We start from the raw sequence: 24,310 nt of genomic DNA, 5'->3' as shown, positions 1-24,310 counted from the left end.
GCTGTGTTCACCGCCAGGTGGCGTTAAACTTTCCGAAACTTTAGCGCTTGACATTATAGAAATTATTCCCTATGTGCAGGAGAAGAACGTGAGATAACCTTAAAGAGTAAGAACAGGATGTTACGCTGATTAACAGTCTAACGACAAAGATGCGCCAAGAGACACCCAATTCTATGCAGGGTAGTTGAATTTCCGCCATTTGTTCCCTAAAAGATATTCTTCCTGGAAGGCCAGCTGTGTTCATGCCAGAAATTACGTCACAGTAACAGGGTTGCGCTTTAACTCAACTAATACAGCGTAGATCGGGTCCACGATCAATACTCCGAAGTAGACTAAACGCGGTGGAGATCTTGCATGCATGTCACCTATCTAATAGACTTATAGCTTTGGGTAACTGGTGTGTAGTCGGATATGTCTCAAGGCATGTAAAAGATACACTGGCTGTCCTTCAGGTCATAAATAGCCAGATGAGCAGGTGGCAAGCTGGTCTCAAGTTAGATCTGTTCATTATAAGGACTGTTTTGTTACTTCTCCAGGCCCCGACAACATACAGATAGTATCCATCCTAATGAGATCATGAAATGTACTGCACTTCTATCGAAGAAGCGCACTACTTCTTAGCAACGGTACCAGAAGTGCTTTTTGACATAAAAACACACCCAAGTGGACTATACTGAATAATTCAACAAGGTCGAGTAAATACATATACAAAGTTGACAAATACAAAGTCGACATCCTAAACAGTTCGTCACAGCCGTGAGGAAATTAACGTTACAGCGGATATGACGTACTCTGATCCAGAATTTGGTGTGATGTGACTGCATGTTCCAGCCCCTCAGCGTGCTTAACAAATGTTTTCAGCTCGCCATCACTATATTGAATTCTGTACTTTGCGAAGCAGGTGAAATCATACTGAGTCTTCTCTCTGCCAAACAGGTGGCTATATCCGCTTTCAAACTCGAGTGGTAACTCTTCAGGATTATAGCTCTATTTGGCCCCCTGATTAGGCCTCTGGTACATCGCCGGTGATATCCACCGTGGTATTTCCGCTCCTCGCGCAACGTAGGCCACTAGTACCGTGGCAACAGCATCAGACCCGTCTGACTCAATTAAATTCAAATCAATTCTAGCGACGTAAACAACATCGAGACCAAATAACTCTATAATCTTTTCAACCAAGTGCATGGCATACTAGTACCCCTCCCTGAGCCGAGGGGATAGATAAATCCCATGTCGCGACTTCGAGATGGACAGCGGAGCAGGAATCAAGCTTGCGTCTGAACGATTACCGGCCGGATACGATACATGCGCCGGGTGGATAGAGCCGGGTTGGCTATATTCCAATTCATCCCTGGGTTGCATCAGGTTGTTTAGTGGACTCACGACTGCCGAAGCTCGAAATTCCGGGCACGAAGTCTGTCGAGGATCATGCGGCGTTTTATGCAGACGCCGCATCATCTGCTTTACTTTTCGTCTCATTATGAATGCTTCCTAATTAGATTGGGGTAGTTGGAGTGCTCTGGGGAGATTTTAAAATGCAGAAAAGTAGGGAAAATGTTCAACTTTCATTAAACAGAGGAGCCAGGGGCACTTCTTGTATAGAATATGGAAATGATAGATTCATTCAATGCGGCAAAATGCCATCGCAAGTGAGATTCTTCATTAGTAACTACGCCTCCATCAAAAACTTTCTAATTGTTAATCATCCACAATCTTCGTGAGGTTTGGCTACTTCCTTCCAAACTCGGCCACTCTTGACTCACACTATGCTGTTAGGTACCACTCTCTATAGTCACATATTATCTGCTTTAGACATAGTAGTAGATGGTTTTAGGGGTGTCGCTGTTTACAGGTCAGCAATTGGGATACAATTGCTTTTTTTGTGAAATGAACGACAGCACAGGGTGAAATATAAGTCCACTTACTGACATTCAACCTGTGCCCACTGTAATGTACTTCCTATATTTGGCCTGTGGGCATTGATCGATGTATGTACGCTTATTTTGGGCCAGAGATCAAAGACGTCGCTCATGGGTTTGTTCTATTTTCGTCTGCAATTTTACACAGACGGTGTTATATTCACAAACGGGCTGATTACTAACCAAACAGCCGACTTCTTAGTTTCAGAACTACGCATTGCGCCTAGACATGCTCCAATCTAAAGGATTACGTAACGCCCTGTCCGGGGTTTGGAATCCAGGTTGACGACGGGGGCTTTGTCTTCCATCATATCAGCCCAAAGGACATGGCGGCCAATCACTGAATCTGCCGGAAGCTCTGCTATTCTATCCTTTGAGCAGCCGGCCACATTGTCCGTCGGTAGCTCTTTAATCCCGTACGGCTGGAGTCCGTGGCACAAGTCATTGTCGTCGTTCAAAACGGCGGACCTGCTGAGTTCCTCATAAAGCGAGAGCTTTATTTTAGCACACCTATGCCTGGAACAAATCAATCGATCTAAGACATCGCTAGTATGTAGGTGGCGCCTGCTTGATCGGCGCTTTTGGCACACTAGGCAGAGTGATTTGGGCTCTGAAATATCCTTATGGGCGTTTGTTTCTGTGGAGGCAACTTGCAAGGGCATCCTGTCTCGTGTGGAAGACTCAACAGAGATTAATAAATGGCTAGCGGATAAGGATCTTTTGTATAGCGACATAAAGTATTTCATGGTAGAATCTGAGTACAATATTACAGGCGTATTTGCAACTTCTCATCCTTCATAAAATGCCTGGTTTAGGTCTCTAAATACCATTCTTAACTAGCATACCGCTGGAAGAAGTCGTTGCTTGTCTATACTACAGTCACTGCTCTATTTTTATTGTTTCCTCGAGACGAGAATATCATCTCTACCATCGACCTTCATTGAATGCTTACTTCGTTGCTTTTGAGCATTTAATACGACTAAATTCTCTTGTCCGGACACAAATTTCACAAAAACGGTCATTATGCTGGATTACGGTAATGAAACCAGACTACTCACCTTCTTCCATAGTAGTAAACATTACAGTCGTTTCAAGTTTGATACTACCTTCCTGCTCATAGCTGCAAGTGCATTGTAGTAATGACCAGGCAGTGTTACCTTGTAAGCAGTTAACAGCGTTGAAAACGGTTTAGAGAAGCACACTTGCAAACGAATATAGAGATGTCTACCACACGGCACTTATCCCGATTGTCAGAAAGAAGCCCCATGTCACAAATTTTATCAGTTACAGGAACCTACTACGTGATTGTGAACATCAGTGTAGCTTCAAGGTCCCGCCTGGCCAGCCATCTCAAATCTATTCTTTACCGAAATTCCGCCTTGGTGACATCTGATTAACCTCGAGGGCGCTCAGCAACCGGGTCCGTGTGTTGGGCCTATGTGAATCTCCGTCTTGTGAATCTCCCTGACTTTCTCCAACTCCGGTCCGTACCCGTGCTGGAAAATCCGGGGATTCCCCTTTCCTTCAGGATTCAGACTAACAGTCTGAAAGTCCTAGATTTAGAGTTTAAAGTCCTAGATGAAATCATTTAGAGATATAGACCTGAGAAGAACTCTCATCTCAATAAGGAACAACTAAGTTTCATAAAATATATATTTTCACCTAGCACTACTGCGCAATATAAACAACAACCCGTAGACAAGACAACCAGCTTCAACTTGCCATCCTGCTCCCTGTTTATTATTGCATCCGTGCCAACAGTATGTGCGTAGAATGCTCTCACAACCCGGGCCATCTTGCTCAAGCGGCTTTTGCTTATCCTGTGGCTCGCTCACTAACTCAATCATTTTTCCAGCAAAGAAAGTACTCATGGATTACATGATCCGAGCTCTTGTTCACATCTTTCGCACGTTGACAACCAGCTTTCATAAATCATTCAACTCTCGGCAGGAAACATCATTCAAACGAAGACCTCCCCACAACTTGGGGATCGATATCACTATGGCCTGGCAAGTAATTCGGTTGTGCACATCCCGACCTTGAAGGAGTCCTCTGACGAGCTCAGGCTTTTGTGACGGTTTGGCTTGCACACTGGTAACTGTGCAAGTGATCGCAACTATAGATTCACTAGGATCTGTTATGGATGAACTCTCCGGGCCTTGGGTTTTGACGTCGCAGGTGCTACCATGGATCCTGACACATCATTGTAATATAGAGCATAACATTGCTCCGGAGTCGCGATGCTGCTCTGGCTCTCACGCGCATGTATCGGCCTTGACTTCGCTCACTTTCACCAAACACGACAGTAACCTGAATAACAGTGCCCTCCCTCTTTGCTAAGCAACTACTTCCCTGTTCTCAAAGGACATGTATGTTCCCTGGGGTGGTTCTTAAGTATTCTCATCTATCCTTGGCCCTCTTACCGGTCCGGAAAGCTAAGTCTAATATCATGTATGTAGCGTTTGAGTTTTCCAATATGTAGATTTGTTTGTGTCGCGTTGGAGCCCTTCAGCTAGGATGAAGGTCTGTGCTAAATATACAGGATATTGAGACTGCCATACCGTATCCAGACATCAAAAGTCTATGGCATATCAATTGCATCTGTTATTTCTATTGCTACTACAAAGCTTGTACTTTTTCCCTCAACGGCCATCGAGCAATGACTGGTTTCAGAGCTTAGAGTGCATGAGATTCGTATGCACGCCCTGGCAAATAACATGCATGTATTTTGCCGGGTCGAAATCAGCACTTGAACCTTCAGGTCGGAAATCATGCGTATAATTCGTGTAAGGCTTGAAGACAGTGTTCATACCACGAACAACTTTCCATGTTTTCATGGCTTGTCTTTCCCCTATTTCGTTTCCTTTGATGCGGTTAACTGTTGCGTAGACACGCGAGGGTATATAGTGGTGATAGAGCTGGTAGAGGTCCAGAATGGGTCCCTGGGGGCCAATATATTTGAAACGCCCGTCAAAATATAGCTCCAGCATCTTGCATGCATCCCCCAGAGTGAGGGACTTCTCCATAGTTGCCACGGAAAAGACAATACGTACGTTACGTCGATCGAGACTTTGGATGTCCCTGCGGAACGTCTCGTAAAGGAGACAATTGGCGACCAAATCAACAGGTACGATGTCAAGCTTTGTTTCTGGCCGCCCGTCAATAACTCGAAGGGATCCCGTACCGAAACCCAGAACCAGGCCTCCAAATGCAGCCCGGCTGTCTATCCAGCCAGGTGATGGGTTCTGAATCGCAGCGCAAATGATACTTGGGCGGACGATGGTGACCGGAAGAGAACCCCTTGTCTCGCAGATCAGGTGTTCAGCCAAGCACTTTGATAGGCTGTAGATGTTTGGATGGCCGGTGGCGGCAATGGCTTCCTCCTTTCCAAGAACTCCATTTCTCAATTCTGAGGCGATTTGACTTGCGGGGGAAGGTAGGTCTACCAGACTCTCGTAGATGGGACCTTGTTGAGGTGGGGTCACGTAGGCGGTGCTCGTGATGACAAGCCGTTGGAGGTTGTCGCAATTCTTGGCAAGGGCAAGAATATGGCAGGAGCTATCTATGTTGGACGAAATAGCCTCCGAGACTGTGCTATCAAATTTGATGCAGGCAGCCGTATGGATGATATGAGTGATCGTTTGGCAAACGAGCTTATATTGACAGGCCTGGAGACCACAGTTGGGGCTTGACAAATCTCCTTCTATGACGAGAATGGACCGTTTCCAATCCTTGGGTAGGGAGGCAAAACATGGCGAAGGTGCGACATGTTGCTCAAATCGCGCCTGGGCATCTAAAGGATCTTTCTTTCGCAAGAGAAGTATGACTTGATTGATGGCGTGCTTTTCACGAAGCCTGAGAAGTTCCTCGACAACTACTTTGCCTAGAAACCCTGTAGCTCCAGTGACAAGAATGGTGTTGCTAGTCTCAGAGGACATCGCTGATCTCGTCACAGATAAAGACCTATTCCGATTATGGTTGAGATTTGATTTTCTGAGAACTTCCTGGGCAATAAGGCAATAACAACCGCCAAACTTTTGTCGCTGTATTTAATGCCTATGTTGAGACCTTCGCTCTCACTACAGCTCAATTGAAAGTGGGCAGAGGCCCGTCGGAGATGGTATGCAATAAACGACTTTCATGTGTAAATTCACCTCGGAATTAAACCGCGGTTTCAGGGAGTCTTAAGTCCACTTGTCTCTGCTCAAATCGTGATTGGCTGACCCTTCAGTACTTGCATTGTAAGAGTATACAGGCGAGCCCCTCTGGGCGATGTGAAAAAAGGTCTGAGGCGAAAATCCCATTTCGTATGATAAAGCTGGACTCCTGCGATAAAGGGATTTTGACACCCCGAGAGCCACTTGAACTAAGCAGCAGAATAAGTTGGTCTGCGAATTCGACGTACCGGATTTGGCACTATCCACCGAGTGATTGAAAGCTACCCGGCGACGGTGCAATAAAAACACAGATTCAACTATCAGGGGCCATTTTGGGGAGGTAGGTCGAGAGCAGTATAAAGCTGAGCGGTTTTACGCCATGATCTGGCCCCAAACTTTGGTAAGTGATGTGATGCCGCTGTATTTGGTTCCATGCGCCGACGATGACCGTCATCTATTTCTCAAAGCAGAAATAGGCGGGAATCAAAAATGCTTATTTGATTCCGTTGACGGCCTAGGTTCTAGGACCTCTACCTTGCTTCCATTATCCTCGTCCTTTTTTCACAACTATTCTTCGGCCATTACTTCTACCGGAACGCAGAAGTGTTGTCACAAGCTTTCTTATGCATTAGTCCGTTCTGTACCCTTTTGGTAGGACCACAATGAGTCCTAACGAGAGACTTGAAAAGCTTACCAGGGTTTGGTTTTTCTTAGCACGATAGATGACATTTTAAGCTATTTTCGAAACAGGAAGTACTGCAACGGACTCACATATCTCGCTGGAATCCACGCATAGGTCTTTTAAGCCATCCATCCCTGATCCGAGCATCAGGAAAAATATATAACTGACTATGTCAGATATACAAAGCTCCGGCTGGCAGGGATGCCAGGGTCACTTGCTAGCTACCTTGGACTGGTAGCTGTAGTCTTGAAGGGGAAACAGGTTAGCTCAAGTGATAAATAAGAGGTATGAAAGTGTGAAGGTTATAATTATCAATTGGGCCTCTTTTCGACCGGTAAGATATGATTTCAGAGCTTAATTTGCAGTTGCAGAATTCAACAACTCCGATTTGTCTGGATGCAAAGGAGAGGACAGAGAATGAGTTGTGCCAGCTGATTGAGAGTGTTGGGCTGAAGGTATTGAAGATCTAGAGAACATTTAAGTCGATGGAGAGTATCATTGAAGCGGAGCTTGATCATGATTAAACACAGCACGTTTAACCTTTTGCAAGATTTACTGAAACGCTGGGATAAAAAAGCATTGTTTCGGCCATGTTTTGGTATATCTCGCTGCTGACCTTAATTATCTTATTGACCCTTGCTTGTGTCAAACATTACGTGTATTCGGTCCATTGATCCAGATTGGTAAACTCGTGTTGTGTTCTGTTGAAATCTACCCCTTAGAGGTTTTACCATTTCGGCTGTAATCTTAAAGTATCCCTGCTTGCACGTGAGGCCCCAGCACCTGTTCAACAGCTTGACGCCTATATTTTCTTTTTAGGATTTTGCGCTTCGGTATAATCTCCGCATCCAATCCAACAGGATTCATCGTGCCAATTGTTTTCATTGAATACATGAGGTCCCAAGTATTTCCCATCGGACCTATAGTTATTTACTCCGGTCCGCTATCTTTTATCATTCATGACCTGTATCATTCTTTTCAAAGGCCGGAGTTTTGGCAGCCTCAAATCAATACGCTTTCATATGTACTCTATGCAGTGCATTATGTATTATTTGATAGAGTAAGGCTGATTTAGTTATCTGTCTATCATATTTTTACCAGAAAGTGACAGAAACGATTCTTTATCATTTTATATTCTATTGGTTTTACTCACAGCAGCTCTAGTGTAATATGGTTTAGGCAGGACAACCATCTACTATTTAGCTGGAGAGCCTCTTCTGGCATTCTTTATACGTTCTGGGTCAAGTCTTACTTCAAAATAAGCTACTCCACTTTTCAAACCGTTATTACCCGAGGTATCCTTTTGACGATTCGCTGCTGATCGTAATATTCTTTCCTGGTTTGATGGCAAGGCTCTCTTTCCCCACGTTCGTGAACTTTTCGTAATACGGGGCTTATGAACTATTTTGTCATTTGTGGGATTACTTTGATCTGTCTTAGCTACCTGGACACTTCCAATTTCGATTGTCTGGGTACAGACTGACTCAGTGGTATGCTCTTCGGGCGACGCCGGGGGCTTCGCACTCTTGGACTGGGTGTTCGACGGATACTTGGTCAGTTGGCAAAGCTGCGGAGGTGATGTCTTGTCAGCCCTCCTGTCAGACATGATACTGGCAGTTTGTATATTTTCAGTCCCCTGGAAGATCTCCGCCTCCCGCTGGCTGTTCTCAAACCAAATTTCTCTGAACCTTTCGCTCATACGTTTGATGAGAAGGTCTAGTTTGTCTATAATACCTCCCTGAGCGTTCTTGCCTCCTTGCGTCATAGTGAAGCTCAGAAAGTCGGCCAAAGAGCAAACAGGCGTGCATGTCAACACATCAATATAGATATCTAGCCGACCATCCATGTTACCGAGTTCTTTCTGTAGTAATTGATGTTTATTCTGGGTGTTCTCAATCTCACGGTTGTATCTCTCGAAGAAAACCCCCAAAATTCTGTCCATTTGGTCGGTTGGTGTAATGAGACTGTTATACGAGACCGGTAGGTTGTTACTATAGCTACACTTGGTGACGTTTCCTTCGTCTCTTGTTGCGGAGGGTGGCATTGAATTTCGCATATTCGTGGCTTCATTCTTTAACGACATCTGAATGGCTTGGGGCTTCTGGGGCTTCCCTGTGATCTCTTCTGGGGGCTCTTGGACCTGTTGCTTAAAATCTTCAATATTTTTCATAGCCGTCTCCAGTTTTGATGGCTTGATCGACGCCATGGACTGTGTGTTATGGTGAGTCTGACAGGTGTTCAGATTCTCCCTTGCACCACGGTATTGCTCGGTCTGCTTCTTTACACAGCTTATCAGATGAGTATATCCATTTCGAAAACTTATTTCTCCTTCTACGTGCGGACTGACGACTTCCTTCAGCTGACACAATATTGACTCGAGTTTGTCCCTTTCTTTTTGGACTTTTAAGCGGTCCACCATTTCCTTTCTTAGATCTTGAATTTGTCTGTTTTTCTCCTCGACTGTTTGTCTATGTTCGTCCCTTAGAGTCTCTTGCTGGTATTGTAAGGTCTTCAGATGTCCCTCGGCGGCGCGGGATCGCCTAGCCTGATCTTCTATCCAGCCCACTAGTTCACTATGTTTCCCCTCAAAGATGATTGGTTCTTCTGATTGTCTCTCAACAGCGTCCTGCACCTGGTATAGTCTGGACAGCAGGGTGTCCCGTTCTGTTCGTATTGATCCGTGTTCTAAACTCTGCTGTTTGTAAGATTGTCTGAGGCCGTAGAGACCTGATATTAACTTCTGAATAAGTACGTCTTTTCCCGCCATCTCTTCTTTCAGCTCTCGGATCTCCTTCTTGGAATCTGCAAGTGTTTGAGGTCCCAATTTGTTTTCATTATTATCCTCTCCGGTCTTTTCTATTTGTGTACAGTAACAAGATCTTGATTCTTGAATATTCTTTTCTGAGTGAACCGGGAAAGTGTACTTTTCCGCGCTAGGTTTCTGCGATCGACGGTTGGCTATGAGAGCTTCCTTTCCTTCCTCCATGTCAAAGATCATCATTTGACGTTCAAGCAGGCTTTCCGTAACCTTGGTGAAATCCTCTTCACGAAGCTTAAGTTCTTTTTCTAGTGTCCTGATTCTATTGTCGTCATCGTTAGACTTACGTCGTAGCTGTTCAACATTCCCTTCCGTGCTTGCTAGGTTGGCTAGTGTTGTGTTTAGATAGTCCTGTTGATTTTGAATTTGTGATTTATAGTCTTTAAACATTTTCTCGAGGCGGACTACGATCCTTTGCATGTTCGCTAACGACTTATGGACCTCTGCTCTCCCTGTCGCTTTATCTTCCCCTCTCTCCTTTTCTTCTTCTGAAGCTTTTAAGGCCACTTCAATTCTCTCTTTTCTCGTGATGGCCCGTTGTATTTTACTATCGATCCCGGCGCCAAAGCGTGCTAGCAGAAGTTCAAATGCTGCGACAGAGTTATGTATTTCTCCTTTCAATGCTTTGTTTTCCTCCTGCAGCTTCCGTGTTGTGTCTTCCATATGCTTAGCTCTCTGGTTCATTTTTTCCATAGAGCTCTCAAGCTCTCTGCAATGCAGCGTCAGGCGGGTCGAATATCTTTTTATAATAGGATAAAGAAACTTGATTTCTTCTCGTGGCAGCTGGGTCATTTGGAACACATTGGCAGCCAACGCCCTCCATCGGTCGAAGTAGTCCACGAACGTTTTGTCACCTTGTTGTTGGACCTTTGCCCAAATATCCTTCCAGTACTCAATATTGCTGGCAGAGCTCAGATCACGAAAATCCGGAGGAGGTTCGGAACCTTTGGCAAGATCCTTGTCATACTCAAGGCTGAGCTTCGATATTCCTTCCTCAATTCCTCGATACAATTGGAGCCGCTGCTTCCAACAAGACATGCGATCCTCCTGCCCAGTCTCGGGGTATTCGACAAAGATCCGTGTTCTTTCTCCACGCCAGCTGTTTTCGTCCAGTATGTATGTTAGCGCATTTCTCATCATAGTTGGTAGTATCCTTATAATGGTATCGGCTGATTTCTCGTCACGGAACACAATGGTAAGCATTTTAGCGACCAGAAGATAATATGTGTCGGCTCTGTTTTCCGCTAGATTGGTCAACATGTCTGTGATCAAATCTAGATCTTTAATTGATAGGTTCTCAAGCCAGGCTGCTTGCAGACTACGATAAAGACTATGATCTTTTAGTCTTGTCCTTGTCTGAAATATTGGCTTTAGGGCCATCGCCTGGTCCTCTGCGATTTGGCCTGATTGTTGTGGCCCGGTTTTAAATTCTATATTTTTCAGTAAATTCCATGTCAATCTTCTACGCCCCTTGGCGATCCTTACCACTCAAGGCCAGGCTGCCTCGCTGAAGGCCTGGGAAATTCCGGCATGGAAAATTACTGGATGTCAAATGACCCGACATCAGATATACCAGCCCTCATAGCCGTAGGGTCTGCTTTTGTGTAAGACTCCCAGGTTATGAGCTCTTTATCAAGTAATATTACCGGCGACCTTCGCCATCCACACGCATCCGACTAAGAATAGAAAAAGCGCTTACACCTTCAACCAACTATTATATTTATTACAGCTTAGTTCAAGTAGCCCCCAATTTATACCAATACCGGGTTTGTATATTGCGTTGCCCTGAGCATGGCAACTGTTTCACTTGAACTGCATGTCATCACAATCCACCCTGGTGTTTTACAACCCCGTAAGGTAGCACTATTCTGTGCACACCTTTCAATTACGAACCCTACAACGACCACAAGATATGTTAATAGACTAGAACTCCCATCAGGACTATCTATCAACATATCCTGTACCAGTGACTTAACCTGTTCCGCATGGTGCTCTAAAGTCAGATTCATTGCGTGATAACCAAAGTGCGGATGGCTATTAAGTGCTTTTTGAAATATAACATTTACCTATATAGATAACCATTGAACCATGCTGTACCAGACGATACCTTAATCCGTATTATACAAATGTAACCGCTCGGTTAAGCTATGGTGTTCCCAGCAGAAAGTAACACCATATGCTAAGTCGAACGAAACGCCCTCGGCTATTAGCAAGGGCTTTCCGGCAGATTCTGCTTATCCCATACTTTCCCACTTCTCTCTTATCATAGGAACTCAGAACGCCCACGTATAGTTAGCTACCGCGTAGGGCAGCGGCGTAATGATGAAGAGAAGACGCCAAACAGCCTGAATGGAGACCTATATAGCTATGAGATCAACACGTCCGTATCGAATGTTGACTATCTATGATCGAATAGGAGCCTCTGGTACTAAAAGCTAACTATTTCAGCCAAATGCAGTAAACTAGTCTGCCCTGGTATTAAAGGGTAGTTATCAGAGGGCAAAGGATATAATTTTTAATTGCATTGTGGGCATCAAGTTACATTCAGCCCCGTATGTGTCAATGGATGAATGGTTAACAATTTGCCCCTGTTTGGCTTCAAATTCGGCTGACAACGATTCCTATCTCAATTTGTGTATTGTTTCATGGTTATATGGAGACACATGGTTTGTAAGCGTAACTACAACCGATTGGAACCAGATCACAGGACGTGTGTATAACTCAACTTACGCAAAACATACTAGACTTTACAACTTACATCACTGACAATACAATCGCAATTAGTTTAACCTTAAGTTCTTAGAGTAGCTCTCTACCTATTATTCATATCCACTAATTTGATAAGTTTACTTACATTTGGTGGAACCAGAACCTAACACTCAGTTCTGATCTTCATTCGGTTTCTGAGTTTACCGCTGTCTTAACCTCATAAGGCATAAGTCTCTACACTAGCGTCCAGGTGCAGTGACATCAGTGTCAAAATACAAAAACTTTGAGTGAAACCGCACTAACAGCGGGGGTGGAGACAGACAGGTAGCCTCGTCGTAAGTCGGTAATGGCCCATCGTGCAATGGTGGACTAAATCGCGCCCCGTGACCGGCTGGCCAATATCTCAGACCATAGTCCGTACGGATATCACTATGCACCCCCATTGCGCCCGTCAAAAAGGCCCTCAAGCGCTCATGATAAACTTATACTGGCTCAAGTGAACGAAAGGCTCTCAAGTATCAAAACTCAGCTGCGTTTTCCGTTAAAGAAATATAAAAAAAGCTATGGCGGCCATAGATAACTTCTGCCATTTTATCTTCATACTTAACTATTCTTGTTTATTGTTTAGCTATTGGGTGACACGCTTATAGTCATCTATTGTTATAAACTGGGCTGCCGCTAAATATGCAGCAGTATAAGGATAAAAACAGATTTCAGTTGAGCTTTCTTTGTCATAGTGTTTTGAAAGCAACGTGTAAAAATAGAACAAACTATAGTCTTCCTACCTATTTATCTCAGCATATAACTTGTCTATGCTGCCTACTTCACCCTACCGTATTGCGACAGAGAACTTGGCTTGACATGTCTTCCTCTAAGCACGACAAACCACCTGAGCTTTACAAACCATTGAAAGGCGCCAGCTTCTATTTAACGGGCCGAGTCAAGGTAAAATACGAAGGGAAAATCAAAAAGAATTGTGGCACGATCCGTGACAGCTGTACGTCCCGTACAAAGTACGTTGTATGCAGTAAGGCGGAATATCACTCATTCCGCCGCCGGATCGCAGGGGGTGTAGGAGATAAGGTAGAGTTGCCAGATCAGGATTTTAACGCAATTGCGAAGGCATATAGAGATAGCGAGAAGGTTGTGTTGGACACTGGCTGCCTTGATGCTATAAGCGACAACAGCCATGGATGGACGCCCATCGACTGGGCTGACTCATATGAGAAAGAAGAGCCCGAAACAAGGTTCGATGTTTGGATTCAGGAGATGCAAACTCATGGTGTTTATCGTTTTTCATCGTTGCTGGATGAAGCAATAGGGGGCGATATCGAGGACGACGAGGAGGCAGGATCATTCGACCTTGACACTACAAGGATCGCAGATACAGTCAAGGACGACGCTGATGCGCTTGCCCTCGTCAACAAGTGGCATGAAAAATACAAAGCTCGAAATACTCTTATCAGAGACATCCGAAAGGTAAAGTGCACTTTCGGCATCTGTTGCCAGTCACTAACTCTATGCAGGTTGTCGGCACACTGGTACAGGATGAAACCCCGGGACAGGATGAAACATCGGTACAGGATGGAACATCGGTACAGGATGAAGGTTATGAATCCGCAGCATAGATATCCAATGCCAAACATATTTTCCAACCACAGATATATGCTAAGGCTTGGTTCACCGTAAGCTCCTATAAACAGCTATATGCGCCACTGCAATGGCAACAATAACAGTTATTAGCCAATCTTTTGGGGACGGTTAGGTGCAGCCGTTGCAGTGAACCAAACTGTAGCATGTTAGATATCTTGATAGTTTAAATAGTAGAAGTGCCTGTAGGAAATATAGTTAACTATAATTTGCTAAGTATGATCAAAAGCCCCTTCTTGTAAATTCTTGGCTACTTCAAAAAAAGTAAAAACTATAGGGTGGGCTATACTTAGTAGCGTAGTATACTATCTACGTTGCTTATTATACCGTTTTGAGCATGCGTATTTTCCTCCTGCATAACAGATTTCCCAAGTGTGAAGGGCCCCACATAGTATGCATAATGCATTTTATTGAGCTGTATACGCCTGCATTGCAGTAGAAAGCCGCTTAGGGGAGGTCATCATAAAGCAAGCTTGGACTGTTTGTAGCGTGACCACTCTAGGACTAGCGCTTGTGCTTCGCTCTGCTTTTGAGGTACATCTCTTTTGCAGCCGAAAATGGGCTTATACGGCAATTCGGTGGTCCAAAGCTGGTACTTTAATCTAAGTAAGAAAGAGAATGTTGTTGCAAAGAGGACAATGTCTATACACCATACTGTAACTATAGTATATTGATGTTTAACTCTGAATTATATTATTATAGTTCATAGTAATATTATATGTCTGTTAACTAGCCTTATTGCTTTTAGTCAATAGGAATCTTTCTTTTATACTTATCTAGAAGGTGAACAACAACCATCGAGAAACGGTCGGAAAATCAGGTGTTACCAATTGGCTCTACGCTACAAAACGAATTGAGGGCCCATTGAGACGTGCGTTTTTCTCACCAAATAGGTAATCAAATGAACATGATTGACATCTCTCGTGTCAACGACAAGTGTAAGAACTAGGTTTAGCACGGCAAGTGGCTAGTAATGAGCGTAAAGCTGATGTACACTCAGCGAGCTTAACAAGAAGGAGAATAATGTTGCTGTTCGTTCTTGCAGATAACACTTGGGGATAGTCAGTCGTTCTTCGAATCCACGCCAGGCCATCCTCGTAAGGCCGAGGAATTGTCCACTACATACTAGTGATTTCGAGGTAAGTAGGGATACTACTGGGCATCTACTTCGAGTAATCACCTTGATACCACGGCCACACCTACGTTTGCCAACAAGGAAGAGGGTGAGATAAACTCTCTGGGTCTCTTCATCAGCTACACTAAGGTAATGGCTTTCACTCCTTACAGGTGGACAAATTAGCGGATTATGAACTTTAGATATACTGTGCGTACTTATTACGAGGTGCCAAGTGAAAAGTTTCAGCCACGCAACAATAAAGATGTTCTAAGCCTCTTCGATTCCATAAGCTTAGTCTTGACAGAATACCGATATTCGGATTCCGATTTGGGCTTAGGCTTCTAAGCTTTATACTGTATATGCTTTTTCTTTTGATCGGCCAATATTGAGGCCTTGGCTGTGTTTACTGAGGCAATGACCCTACAACTTTTGGTGCATATATATAGCAAGGAATAACTCCGTTCAAAAGTATTAACATTTATCAAATAGTATGGAAGAAATACAACGTCAAGCATAAGGTAATAATTAAACTGTATAATTATATTCGTAGCTCTATTATAAGTTTTTAATAATTCGTTTCAAATGTAATTTAAACAACGTAAGATATCAGCATTTCGTATAAAATATTCATAGGAGAAAGCTAGCTATTCATAGAATAAATCCTATGCTTTAGCTTTGTTTTGCATAATTTACTGAATTAATATAGCCAATATGTGCAATGTTAAATATTACATATATCCGGTGGTAAGACACTCAGTTATCGCATCTGAGACCGGCTGCAATTACAGATGACCATGTCACAAAGAAGACCAAGAAAGTTTGCAGGTTCGCGGGATTTATGCGAGCTCTATTTGCCAAAAAGCCCATTTCTCAAGACTCGTACCTTGAAAGCTAGAGACCTTGTAACAGGCCACGCAATCCATCTTGCAGCCGTAGCTCATACTGCAAGAGTTCTGGAAGAGACATCATCAACAAAGCAGCAAGAGCAACTCAAAATAAAGCACCGTGAGAATCTAGAGGCTCTGGTTGAATTTTGGAAGCCAGAGTCGTCCAATATCTTAAAGAAGGCTCGAATATGAGTCGAACTTTTAGTGTTTCTCTAATGGCCACCTATATAGTATAGCCAGGGGAACCAGTGTTATATGTTTGTTCCCGTATAAGGGTGGATATAGAGTGTAAAAAGAAAAGAAAACAATTTTGGCCGAGCTGGGACGCAAAGGCGATCGTTCAAGGTTACACAAGACTCGAAGAGAATACAAGCCAAATTTATTTAGAACCTCAGATTGGCTTGAGGTAATTCGTAACTTCTATGTTGCCATAATATTACTACTGGCGCTGGTGGCCTGAAATGAGAGCATGTACTTAATATGAGATGGGGTAGATATGGGTGGCTTCGTCGATAAGTACTTATCTCCATGTATAGGCGTGAAATAAAGGACGTAAACTAAGAACATTTGGCTTCGCTCTGGGACGTTTTTGGTCCAGGCAATGAATGACTGCTATTCCCCTCAATTAATTCTATTACGTGAAACATGCCAGGATCTTCATTGAAGACCTGAATATCGATCTAGCTTATGGGGGAGGGGGGAGGAGATGGGGGATAAATAGAAACCATATCTTTACACATCCGTTCATAGCTACAGAAGACTTTTGTCTTACTCACACAATCTATATTTATGTTGATAATAGGGCGCCGAGCATCTGGCATCACAGGTTGGAAATGTGGAGGCTGTATAAGGCGACAAAACCATTCATTTCTAGGATAATCGAGGCTAGCTGTATTCAACAGAACGATAAGGTGCGAGACGACGCGTATGATGGATGCATTTATTTGATGGGCTCTATATGTAGCCTCTTGGCTGTCATTGGCGTACACAGTGACGGCCTCCCACTTCCGTCCTTGACTGTCAGCGCCATTTGGTTAAGAAACCTTTGGTTCTGAGACTGGCGGCAATCTGACCGGTTAGCCTATTGTCGAATGATTGATGATTTTAGCGAGCAATGACTACCCAACAGCGTTGCTAGATCTGCCAGGGACACCAGTCTCCGTTATAGCCTCTCAAGTGAGTAAGGCCCAAGGTGATTACCATATACCCAGGTCCTTCTAAAGTTTGAATCCAGAAATCTAGTCCTGAAGCAGGGCCCTGAGACTTTCACCGATCACTAGGAAAGGTTAGTATAACAAAACAGCCATCAGCATGGTAATAAGTGAAAGTATTGAAGTAGCAATGCGAATAACAAACTGACCATATCTTCGTCTCGAAGGCTCTTTGACATATTTCTTGATAGCATGTTTCATATCTATGTTGATTTCGTATTTTATAGTCATTTTAGCTTGAAATGAATGTAATGATGCATTATTGTTAATATCATTCCTTTCGTGGGCATTCTTTTCGTTACGACCTTCTTCATCGTCATCTTGTTTGTCAAGAACGATTGATTCATTTCGAATTGAATCTGAACAAGAGGTGACGTGTTTCGAGCCCATCACCTCGCTACCAAGAACGATAACCAAGATTGTAGCATCTTCCTTCTCCCAAGACATATCATTCATGTAATAGGAAAGATATGGTGGACACGACTTCGTGGTAAGCCAAACTAGTCTAGTAAAGACCGGTGTTTTGTTCTCAGATTCTGCAACCCGTTGCCGCCATCTAAAGCAAGAAAACCCCTCGATAATACCGCTACCTGTTGTGATGATGTCGAGTTTCGCGCTCAGATATATGTAGGGAGATAAAGGTGCGCGGAAAGGTCCGTGGTATTGAAGTGAACCATGGTTTTTTCTACTTTTCAGGGTGGAAAGTGGGAGCAGCACCGTAGCTTCACACCCCCCACTATCTCTCGCTGCGACATAAGCTGCCCTGTAAAAGGTCCCGGAGGTTTCGATGTAAAAGTCATGCTTACTATCAGGTACCCGAAACTTCAATTCTACCGCTTCTTTCCTCTCAAACGAGTCATCAATGCCGACGGCAAGTATGGCATTTGGCATACTGTATGGGCGCCAGAGGCTGTGAATTCCGGTGACCCCAAAACATACAGTGGCCAACACAAGCAACAAACACGAGATCGACTGTAAGAGATGGATCGTGCCGCCTAGTATGCCGATGATTGCAATAACGCCATGAAAGGTTCGATGAAGCCTTGTTGTCATGTTAAATGACCGCACCAGGCTGCCAACCAAGGCCAAAGAAGTCTGCGAGAGGCATTTAGTAGCTTTCCATGCAATTGGATACGTCCACACGGCTTACCAGGAACCCCATAATACAGCCTATCAAGCTATTCCACGAAGCTAGATGATTATGCTTAGCAATCAAGCTTTCGCGAATTTTAGAGAGACTTACTCAGGCCCGAGACGAGGAACAGTGAAGTTGCGACGTGGACTTCCATTTCATACCAAGCAATCCACGCGAAGAGGCTATGCGCCCAGAGGACTTGCTGCTGGCTGTGCCGTAGTAACTTGACGAGAATGATTTCGTGAGAGCCAAATAAGAAGAGAGGAAATAGGTTTGCTAACGCCAATTTTCCCGAGCCGATGCTCACTCCACGGATTGATTTCTCACTCATGAAGGCATAGAGAAGCAAGAGAACATTTTCTGCTGCGACCACAATCGATATGATAGCCCTTGTCTTGTGGGGTGGCGCAAATCCAGTTAGATCATGGTCATCCACGATATCCGACTTCTTTTCCTTCCTTTTCGGTCCTGCTATCCTATCAGTAAGCTTCTGGCGCAAGCCTGGAAGCCTTGACAATGGAATCCAAAAACACAAGTCAGCCAGAAACACAAATAAACAGACTAATATTAAGTCCATTCTGATCCTGAGAGCTCTGAGTTCTCCCGCTTTGGCTGTGATTGTAGCTTTTATACTGTAATAGTAGGCATACTCCAGACTCTTACATCTGGGGCTCTTCTGGTTTGGGATAGGTTATAATAGAAACAAAACCAGGAATACAAGCGATGTTGAAAGAAGCAAAACTTACCGTGTCGTGCCATAACCAAATTGCAAGCCTCCCGCATCATTTTTATCCAACTTGCCGAGGTCTCAGAAACATTCAAACACACAAGACAATTTTCTCGTTGACAGTCAACCTCCCGGTTTGTCACAGCGTCTGAGCTTACCTCGTGGGTCATACATCCAAACATTCGCAAATAATGACTCGCAATATACATACTGCTCTTGAAAACTTCGTAGAATAATGAGAAACTTTTGAATGATTCATACTTCTTGTGCCAGATATCATGTTCTGCACGTACGTCCAAATTTGGCTGGCATCTACATCTGACCCTATGGGCGACATTTGTACCTCCAGAAGCCCACGAGACTTGACGCACATCATCTTTCTATTCTTTACTATTTGGATGACCATTGACAGGATGCGTATTATCTGTCTCGCTATTGCTTCCACGGCTATGATCCGAGGTATCAATGTCAGTGCCCAGTATACCCTTAGCAATAGGATTGACTCCTCCAACTTCTTCAATTCTTTTGATTTCTTTGACGAGGAAGATCCTACGCACGGGTTCGTTGAGTACGTCGACTCGACCACTGCGAAGTCCCAAGGCCTTGCTAGGGTTTCCGGCAATGGTATCTATCTGGGCGTCGACTACAAAACTGAAAACCCCCCGAACGGTCGCAAATCTGTCCGCATACACTCTCAAAAGTCCTTTACACACGGTCTTTTCATTGCTGACATTACCCATATGCCTGGAAGCATCCCCGGGGTATGGCCTGCCTTCTGGATGTTTGGACCTGACTGGCCTTTCTCAGGTGAGATCGATATCATAGAGGGTGTAAATACCCAGACACACAATGGCATGTATCTACATACTGGGCCCGGCTGCATTGTCAATAACGAAGGTAGCGATCAGAGTACTTTGCAGATCGGTGACGACTGTAATGCACCGGGAGGCTGTGGCCAGATCACGTCGAGAAGCCAGAACTATGGCAATGGGTTCAATAGCGTAAAGGGCGGTGTCTATGCGACAGAGTGGACATCAGAATATATCGCTGTTTGGTTTTTTCAGCGCGGTTCTGTCCCCAGTGACATTCGGACAGGCCATCCGGATCCTACATCTTGGGGTCCAGCTGCGGCTAGGTTCAATGGCGGTGACGGCTGCCACCTTGATGATCATTTCAAAGAGCACCGTATAGTCTTTGACACTACCTTTTGCGGCGATTGGGCAGGCTCTCCTGGTATTTGGGATTCAAATCCCGAGACAGCGGCTCTAGGTGACTGCAAAACGTACATTGCTTCTAACCCTTCCCACCTACGGGAGGCCTACTGGCTCATCAAAAGCATTGAAATATATCAGGAGCCCCGAGCTTAAACTCCACGAAGCTTGTTCCATTTCCCAAATTTCTCCACTTCCCTTTTTCCATGACATCTCCCTCAATGGCACGGTTATCCACATTCTGAGGTCTTTACATATCGTTCATGTTTTGTCAAAATATCAGCCGGATATCGTCTTGTATAACGATCCAGGAGCTGTACTTTCCACCCTGGGTATTTCATCTACTTCATACTTGGTGGTTTAATCGGCTAGAACAACCGATATTACGTATACTCGATGCTTTACTCTAGGTTAACGTATTGGAGAGATATTTATTTGATTGTTGTATTTTAATGTTCTTTTACCCATTTCTTCAAAGTGTCTTATTATACATAGCTAAACGACTTCTATGAATAATCTCAAAAACTATCTTGTTTATAACTATTCCCAACCACGCATGCAGCCTGCATGCAAAGACCGCGAATCCGCTATTAGACCAAACTTGAGATATTCCACCCTCCCACAGTACCTCGTCACACCTATCCAAAGATGACAACTATAGAAGAGGGGGGCATCCAAATTTAACTCTCTGCCTTCTACTTACATCCTAACCAAGGATAAGCGTCTCTAAACTCACGTTAGAATCGTGTCAGTCTCAACCGGTCCCACCAACAACATGCATGACCCTGTATCATTTGACATCGTAAAAGGACTCTGGCATTCCACACAATGACTTAGTGCACTGTACAACTGCCATACACGTCAATCATATATGCTGCTACTATTGTGGCGGTGTCGTGAGTCTGACGGCTATCAATGGCATTTGGCAGCCTCTAACCTTCGTTGTCTACTCAAGTACAGTCAGAATGTCTGCCAGTCATCAATAATTCACTTGCATACCCTGAACGAATGATCCACGAGGCCTGCTAATAAATCTTCACATGTATACATCTGGCCGGACGCGACAATATGCCGCGCTGGCGCTGCTAGTACTGTCACAGACAACGCTCACAGGGCGATAAAAATTGAGGTACCCATCGGGCTATTGTTGTCGTTGCTTGACGAACTCCGGATCTGCCAGATTTGGACGGTATACAATGTTCAAGCACGAAAATAGCAATTGTACCGTAATATCCCGGCGGTTTTGACATAAAGTCCGTCGCTCTCTCGAGAGTTATCTTCCAAAGCCCTCGGTTACTATCATTTGCCAAGTTGGAGTAATGAAGAATCCGTGGCGCCATTCTCGAATGTCAAGTGCTGTAGCTGTTATAGCGTCATGCATTAGCATCAGCTGCATGATTGTTGCAATTTCCAATGAGGAAATAAAGACACGCGGTATCGAGACAATTAAATTCGAATTCCCCAAACTAGTCTCTCGCTTTGACCTGGATGATGTTAGAAATCGTGTCCCTGACGTTGCCTCCAAGATCGAGGGAGGAGCAAGTCGGATAGTCGAAGAAGTATCTTCCAAGGCTACGGCCATCTCAAACGCTTTGAAAAATATACCAACCGAAGTGTCTCTTGGCATGGACGAGGTATGCTGGGGTGCCTCCCCAAACCAATGCACGCCAATCTGGAAGGGTATGGACAACTGGTTCCCGGGCCCATTGGAACAGTTTATCAAGATCAAGCAATATCCATGGGCTCTTGACATCATAAAGCTCAATATACTCAGGGAAGGCACCACAATAGCAACAGCCCTCTTCTTTCTAGCCCTGTTTGAGTGGCTAGTCTCAACCCTATGGTGGGAAAGTACGTATCACAGTGCTACTACAGAAGAAGAGAAGGAGATATCAAGGGAGGGAGAGGAGAAGGAATTGCCAAGAGAGGGAGAGGAGAAGGAAATGTCAAGAGAGGTGAAAGAAGTTACATCTCGATACGTAACGATCATGGTGGTCTTAATGTCGTGTTTGATCATGCTTCTCCTCCTGTTGAATCTCACGGTGGTGATTGGCATAGATAGCGTACTAGCACGCGTTACTGGTAACATTCAAAGTGTATCCACGAAACCTGGTAATCTCCGCGATCTCCTTATTGTGTCTTTTGTTTTCAATATTGTATTTCTGGTTTCGTTTCGACTTTCAAGAAGAGTTTAATTGAAGAGTTTGCAACGCCCATGGCAATAAATTGTCTCGTGATGTATATCAAGCATTATTTAAGACATTTTTCCTTCTTTTGGCTCCCTTTCCACTATGATCCAGTCTGTTTCCAGCGCTGCAGAACAGATTTCCAGCAGTTCTTTGATGGCACTTATTGCCAATGGCCGCCCGGCGCATACCTCAGACTGTGAAAGGGCATCATGAAGGGCCGTCACATCAGTTTTTTGAATCGAACAGGGTCCATGTACACCTACGGCAGCACCGTATATAACCTGGTTTTGCGTAGCTGAATATGTGGAGTCATAGTACTCACGCTGCATATGAGCTTCTTCCCCTCCTGCTTCCTCAAGTAAGATTCGCATTAGCGCAATGTAATGGAAGGCTAGGTTGATATCGTCTTGGTCCAACGACGCCAAATTCTCGTACTCAGCCTCGCTGTCTTCGGACAAAGTAGATATAATCTCCGTTTCTCCCAGACCTAGAAGAGCGTTCGCCATAGTGCCGTCATATCGCTCAAGCAAAGTCAAGCCTAGAATTTGGAGGCAGAGGCAAAACTGTGTCTGGATAATTTTGGGCGATTCCTGTGAGATATTAGTGGATATTGATCTTTCTTTGCAGTAGATTGTCTATTGAACCGTAAGAGCTCGGCCCAAGGCCATCCACTCGTGCAGCACATGTGCGGCCTGGTCGTTCATCGCTCTGTTGGTGGCTTGGGGGACTTTGTTGCCGGTATATGTATCGCTAATATTCATGGTGGACCTACGCTCTAATGAACAGGTCAAATACAAGCCTCGGGTGCCTCATAGTATTGCACTGGAGAGCCCGTTCTTTATCAAACTCTATAGGACGTTGGCCCTTCTTGGCCCGCACCAGAGACCGATTCAAAAAGTGGATATCTGCTACAAGAGTGCAGGCTGCGGGTCTGCACAACGTGCTTCGAAACCACGAAGAAATGTTGTGTGATGCATGTGCAAGGGGGTTGATGCTAAGACAATCGGAATGACGAATCAGTTCGTAGTTTAGTCAATGAAAGGGAGAAGCTTCACGTCAGCCTCCACATCTCGTTGAATCCGCTGTGATAAGACGTTCTCACAGTTGCCCTGTTGGATTTGGCCAATAAATTGCTATCTTTAGTAGAAAGGCACTAGATCTCTATACCAGGGCTCTTGGTCAGGAGTTTTGATCATAACACGGATTTCTGTAGGGTAAACATCAGTTAAAAAAATACTAAACGAAATAGGTTGAAGTATGAAAGTGGATATGACCCTAAAGGCTGTTGAGTCATATATCTTAATCAAATCAAGGGTGGATTGATGGAACCGTAAGGCCGTTAGAATTGTCGGCTCAGAAGTAGTCTAGAGTTTGGTGCCGGTGTCTGTCTTCACAATATTTACTTTCCAAAATAATTTCTATACTCGCAAAGCCTGCGTGTCACAATTAACAAAAAAAGATTATACCGCCATCAGATTCAGCTTGTAAACCTTGATCTATCGCTCATTCACCTAGATGTCGACTACGCTAGCTGAGCCGCAGGATCGAAGGGAAGGTCCTCCCTACTAGTTCTACCAAAGCTCGACTATGTTACACCTATGGAAATGAGATAGGCTGAAATTAACGCTTGTTGCATAAGAGCCTTGGGCAAACTTTCATATCATCGACATGAATTGTAAGACCGTTTTCGTCAAAGCGTTATGAAATAATAGCTTCGTATGGAACATAGGAGCCTACAGGCTTGTTATTACGACCCCAGCAGTTACGTCATTTGAGCCCCCACAAAAACTCTCGAAAGCCGTAAGCACCGGAAGACCTCCATGAACAAAGGTTTACGGGAGCTCTGAACTTGCTTACCCTGGAACAACCAACCATCAAGAGACGGAAAGGATCCAGGA

At 44.4% G+C, this 24,310-nt stretch overlaps 6 protein-coding genes across 8 annotated transcripts; 3 read left to right on the top strand and 3 right to left on the bottom strand.

Moving 5' to 3' along the window:
* Nucleotides 1-4,201: 4,201 nt before the first annotated feature.
* FOXG_17541 (uncharacterized protein) lies at nt 4,202-6,089 on the bottom strand. Of its 2 annotated transcripts, XM_018397549.1 has the most exons (2): nt 4,973-6,089; nt 4,375-4,782 (listed from the first exon to the last, which is right to left on the bottom strand). In XM_018397549.1, exons 1-2 carry the CDS (start codon nt 5,855-5,857, stop codon nt 4,771-4,773), a joined length of 897 nt encoding a protein of 298 aa, XP_018258576.1. In that variant the 5' UTR covers nt 5,858-6,089; the 3' UTR covers nt 4,375-4,770. The 2 variants fall into 2 exon arrangements, with proteins under 2 accessions (XP_018258575.1, XP_018258576.1); XM_018397548.1 differs by having other exon boundaries at nt 4,202-6,089.
* A 3,152-nt stretch (nt 6,090-9,241) lies between these two features.
* FOXG_22852 (uncharacterized protein) lies at nt 9,242-10,787 on the top strand. The gene is made up of 2 exons (XM_018403272.1): nt 9,242-9,459; nt 9,508-10,787. Exon 2 carries the CDS (start codon nt 10,180-10,182, stop codon nt 10,699-10,701), a length of 522 nt encoding a protein of 173 aa, XP_018258574.1. The 5' UTR covers nt 9,242-9,459; nt 9,508-10,179; the 3' UTR covers nt 10,702-10,787.
* Nucleotides 10,788-13,033: 2,246 nt separating this feature from the next.
* On the top strand, nt 13,034-14,166 carry FOXG_22851 (uncharacterized protein). 2 transcript variants are annotated; one of them, XM_018403271.1, is made up of 3 exons: nt 13,034-13,764; nt 13,812-13,970; nt 14,029-14,133. In XM_018403271.1, the coding sequence occupies exons 1-2, from the start codon at nt 13,147-13,149 to the stop codon at nt 13,911-13,913; spliced, it is 720 nt and encodes a 239-aa protein (XP_018258573.1). In that variant the 5' UTR covers nt 13,034-13,146; the 3' UTR covers nt 13,914-13,970; nt 14,029-14,133. The 2 variants fall into 2 exon arrangements, with proteins under 2 accessions (XP_018258573.1, XP_018258572.1); XM_018403270.1 differs by having other exon boundaries at nt 13,812-14,166.
* A 2,573-nt stretch (nt 14,167-16,739) lies between these two features.
* On the bottom strand, nt 16,740-18,931 carry FOXG_22850 (uncharacterized protein). Its single transcript, XM_018403269.1, has 4 exons — nt 18,394-18,931; nt 18,301-18,341; nt 17,300-18,245; nt 16,740-17,215 (listed from the first exon to the last, which is right to left on the bottom strand). Exons 1-4 carry the CDS (start codon nt 18,860-18,862, stop codon nt 17,178-17,180), a joined length of 1,494 nt encoding a protein of 497 aa, XP_018258571.1. The 5' UTR covers nt 18,863-18,931; the 3' UTR covers nt 16,740-17,177.
* A 318-nt stretch (nt 18,932-19,249) lies between these two features.
* On the top strand, nt 19,250-20,746 carry FOXG_22849 (endo-1,3(4)-beta-glucanase). The gene has a single exon (XM_018403268.1). It carries the CDS (start codon nt 19,291-19,293, stop codon nt 20,377-20,379), a length of 1,089 nt encoding a protein of 362 aa, XP_018258570.1. The 5' UTR covers nt 19,250-19,290; the 3' UTR covers nt 20,380-20,746.
* A 1,587-nt stretch (nt 20,747-22,333) lies between these two features.
* On the bottom strand, nt 22,334-23,378 carry FOXG_17539 (uncharacterized protein). The gene is made up of 2 exons (XM_018397547.1): nt 23,057-23,378; nt 22,334-23,002 (listed from the first exon to the last, which is right to left on the bottom strand). The coding sequence occupies exons 1-2, from the start codon at nt 23,171-23,173 to the stop codon at nt 22,478-22,480; spliced, it is 642 nt and encodes a 213-aa protein (XP_018258569.1). The 5' UTR covers nt 23,174-23,378; the 3' UTR covers nt 22,334-22,477.
* Between the last annotated feature and the right edge of the window lie 932 nt (nt 23,379-24,310).

The sequence above is a fragment of the Fusarium oxysporum genome, chromosome 6 (assembly GCF_000149955.1).
Source record: "Fusarium oxysporum f. sp. lycopersici 4287 chromosome 6, whole genome shotgun sequence".
Taxonomy (NCBI): Eukaryota; Fungi; Ascomycota; class Sordariomycetes; order Hypocreales; family Nectriaceae; genus Fusarium; species Fusarium oxysporum.
The sequence above is the reverse complement of the archived record's forward strand: the minus strand, read 5'-3'. Positions and strand labels throughout refer to the sequence as shown.

Coding starts and splice junctions, on each gene's coding strand:
- FOXG_17541 (XM_018397548.1), bottom strand. CDS start 5,857: ATGTCCTCTGAGACTAGCAACACCATTCTTGTCACTGGAGCTACAGGG.
- FOXG_22852 (XM_018403272.1), top strand. CDS start 10,180: ATGTATTTCTCCTTTCAATGCTTTGTTTTCCTCCTGCAGCTTCCGTGT.
- FOXG_22851 (XM_018403270.1), top strand. CDS start 13,147: ATGTCTTCCTCTAAGCACGACAAACCACCTGAGCTTTACAAACCATTG. Junction 13,765..13,811: donor TTATCAGAGACATCCGAAAG/GTAAAGTGCACT, acceptor AACTCTATGCAG/GTTGTCGGCACACTGGTACA.
- FOXG_22850 (XM_018403269.1), bottom strand. CDS start 18,862: ATGGACTTAATATTAGTCTGTTTATTTGTGTTTCTGGCTGACTTGTGT. Junction 18,342..18,393: donor GTTCCTCGTCTCGGGCCTGA/GTAAGTCTCTCT, acceptor ATAATCATCTAG/CTTCGTGGAATAGCTTGATA. Junction 17,216..17,299: donor GCCTTCGAGACGAAGATATG/GTCAGTTTGTTA, acceptor AACCTTTCCTAG/TGATCGGTGAAAGTCTCAGG.
- FOXG_22849 (XM_018403268.1), top strand. CDS start 19,291: ATGTTCTGCACGTACGTCCAAATTTGGCTGGCATCTACATCTGACCCT.
- FOXG_17539 (XM_018397547.1), bottom strand. CDS start 23,173: ATGAATATTAGCGATACATATACCGGCAACAAAGTCCCCCAAGCCACC. Junction 23,003..23,056: donor CCTTGGGCCGAGCTCTTACG/GTTCAATAGACA, acceptor AATATCTCACAG/GAATCGCCCAAAATTATCCA.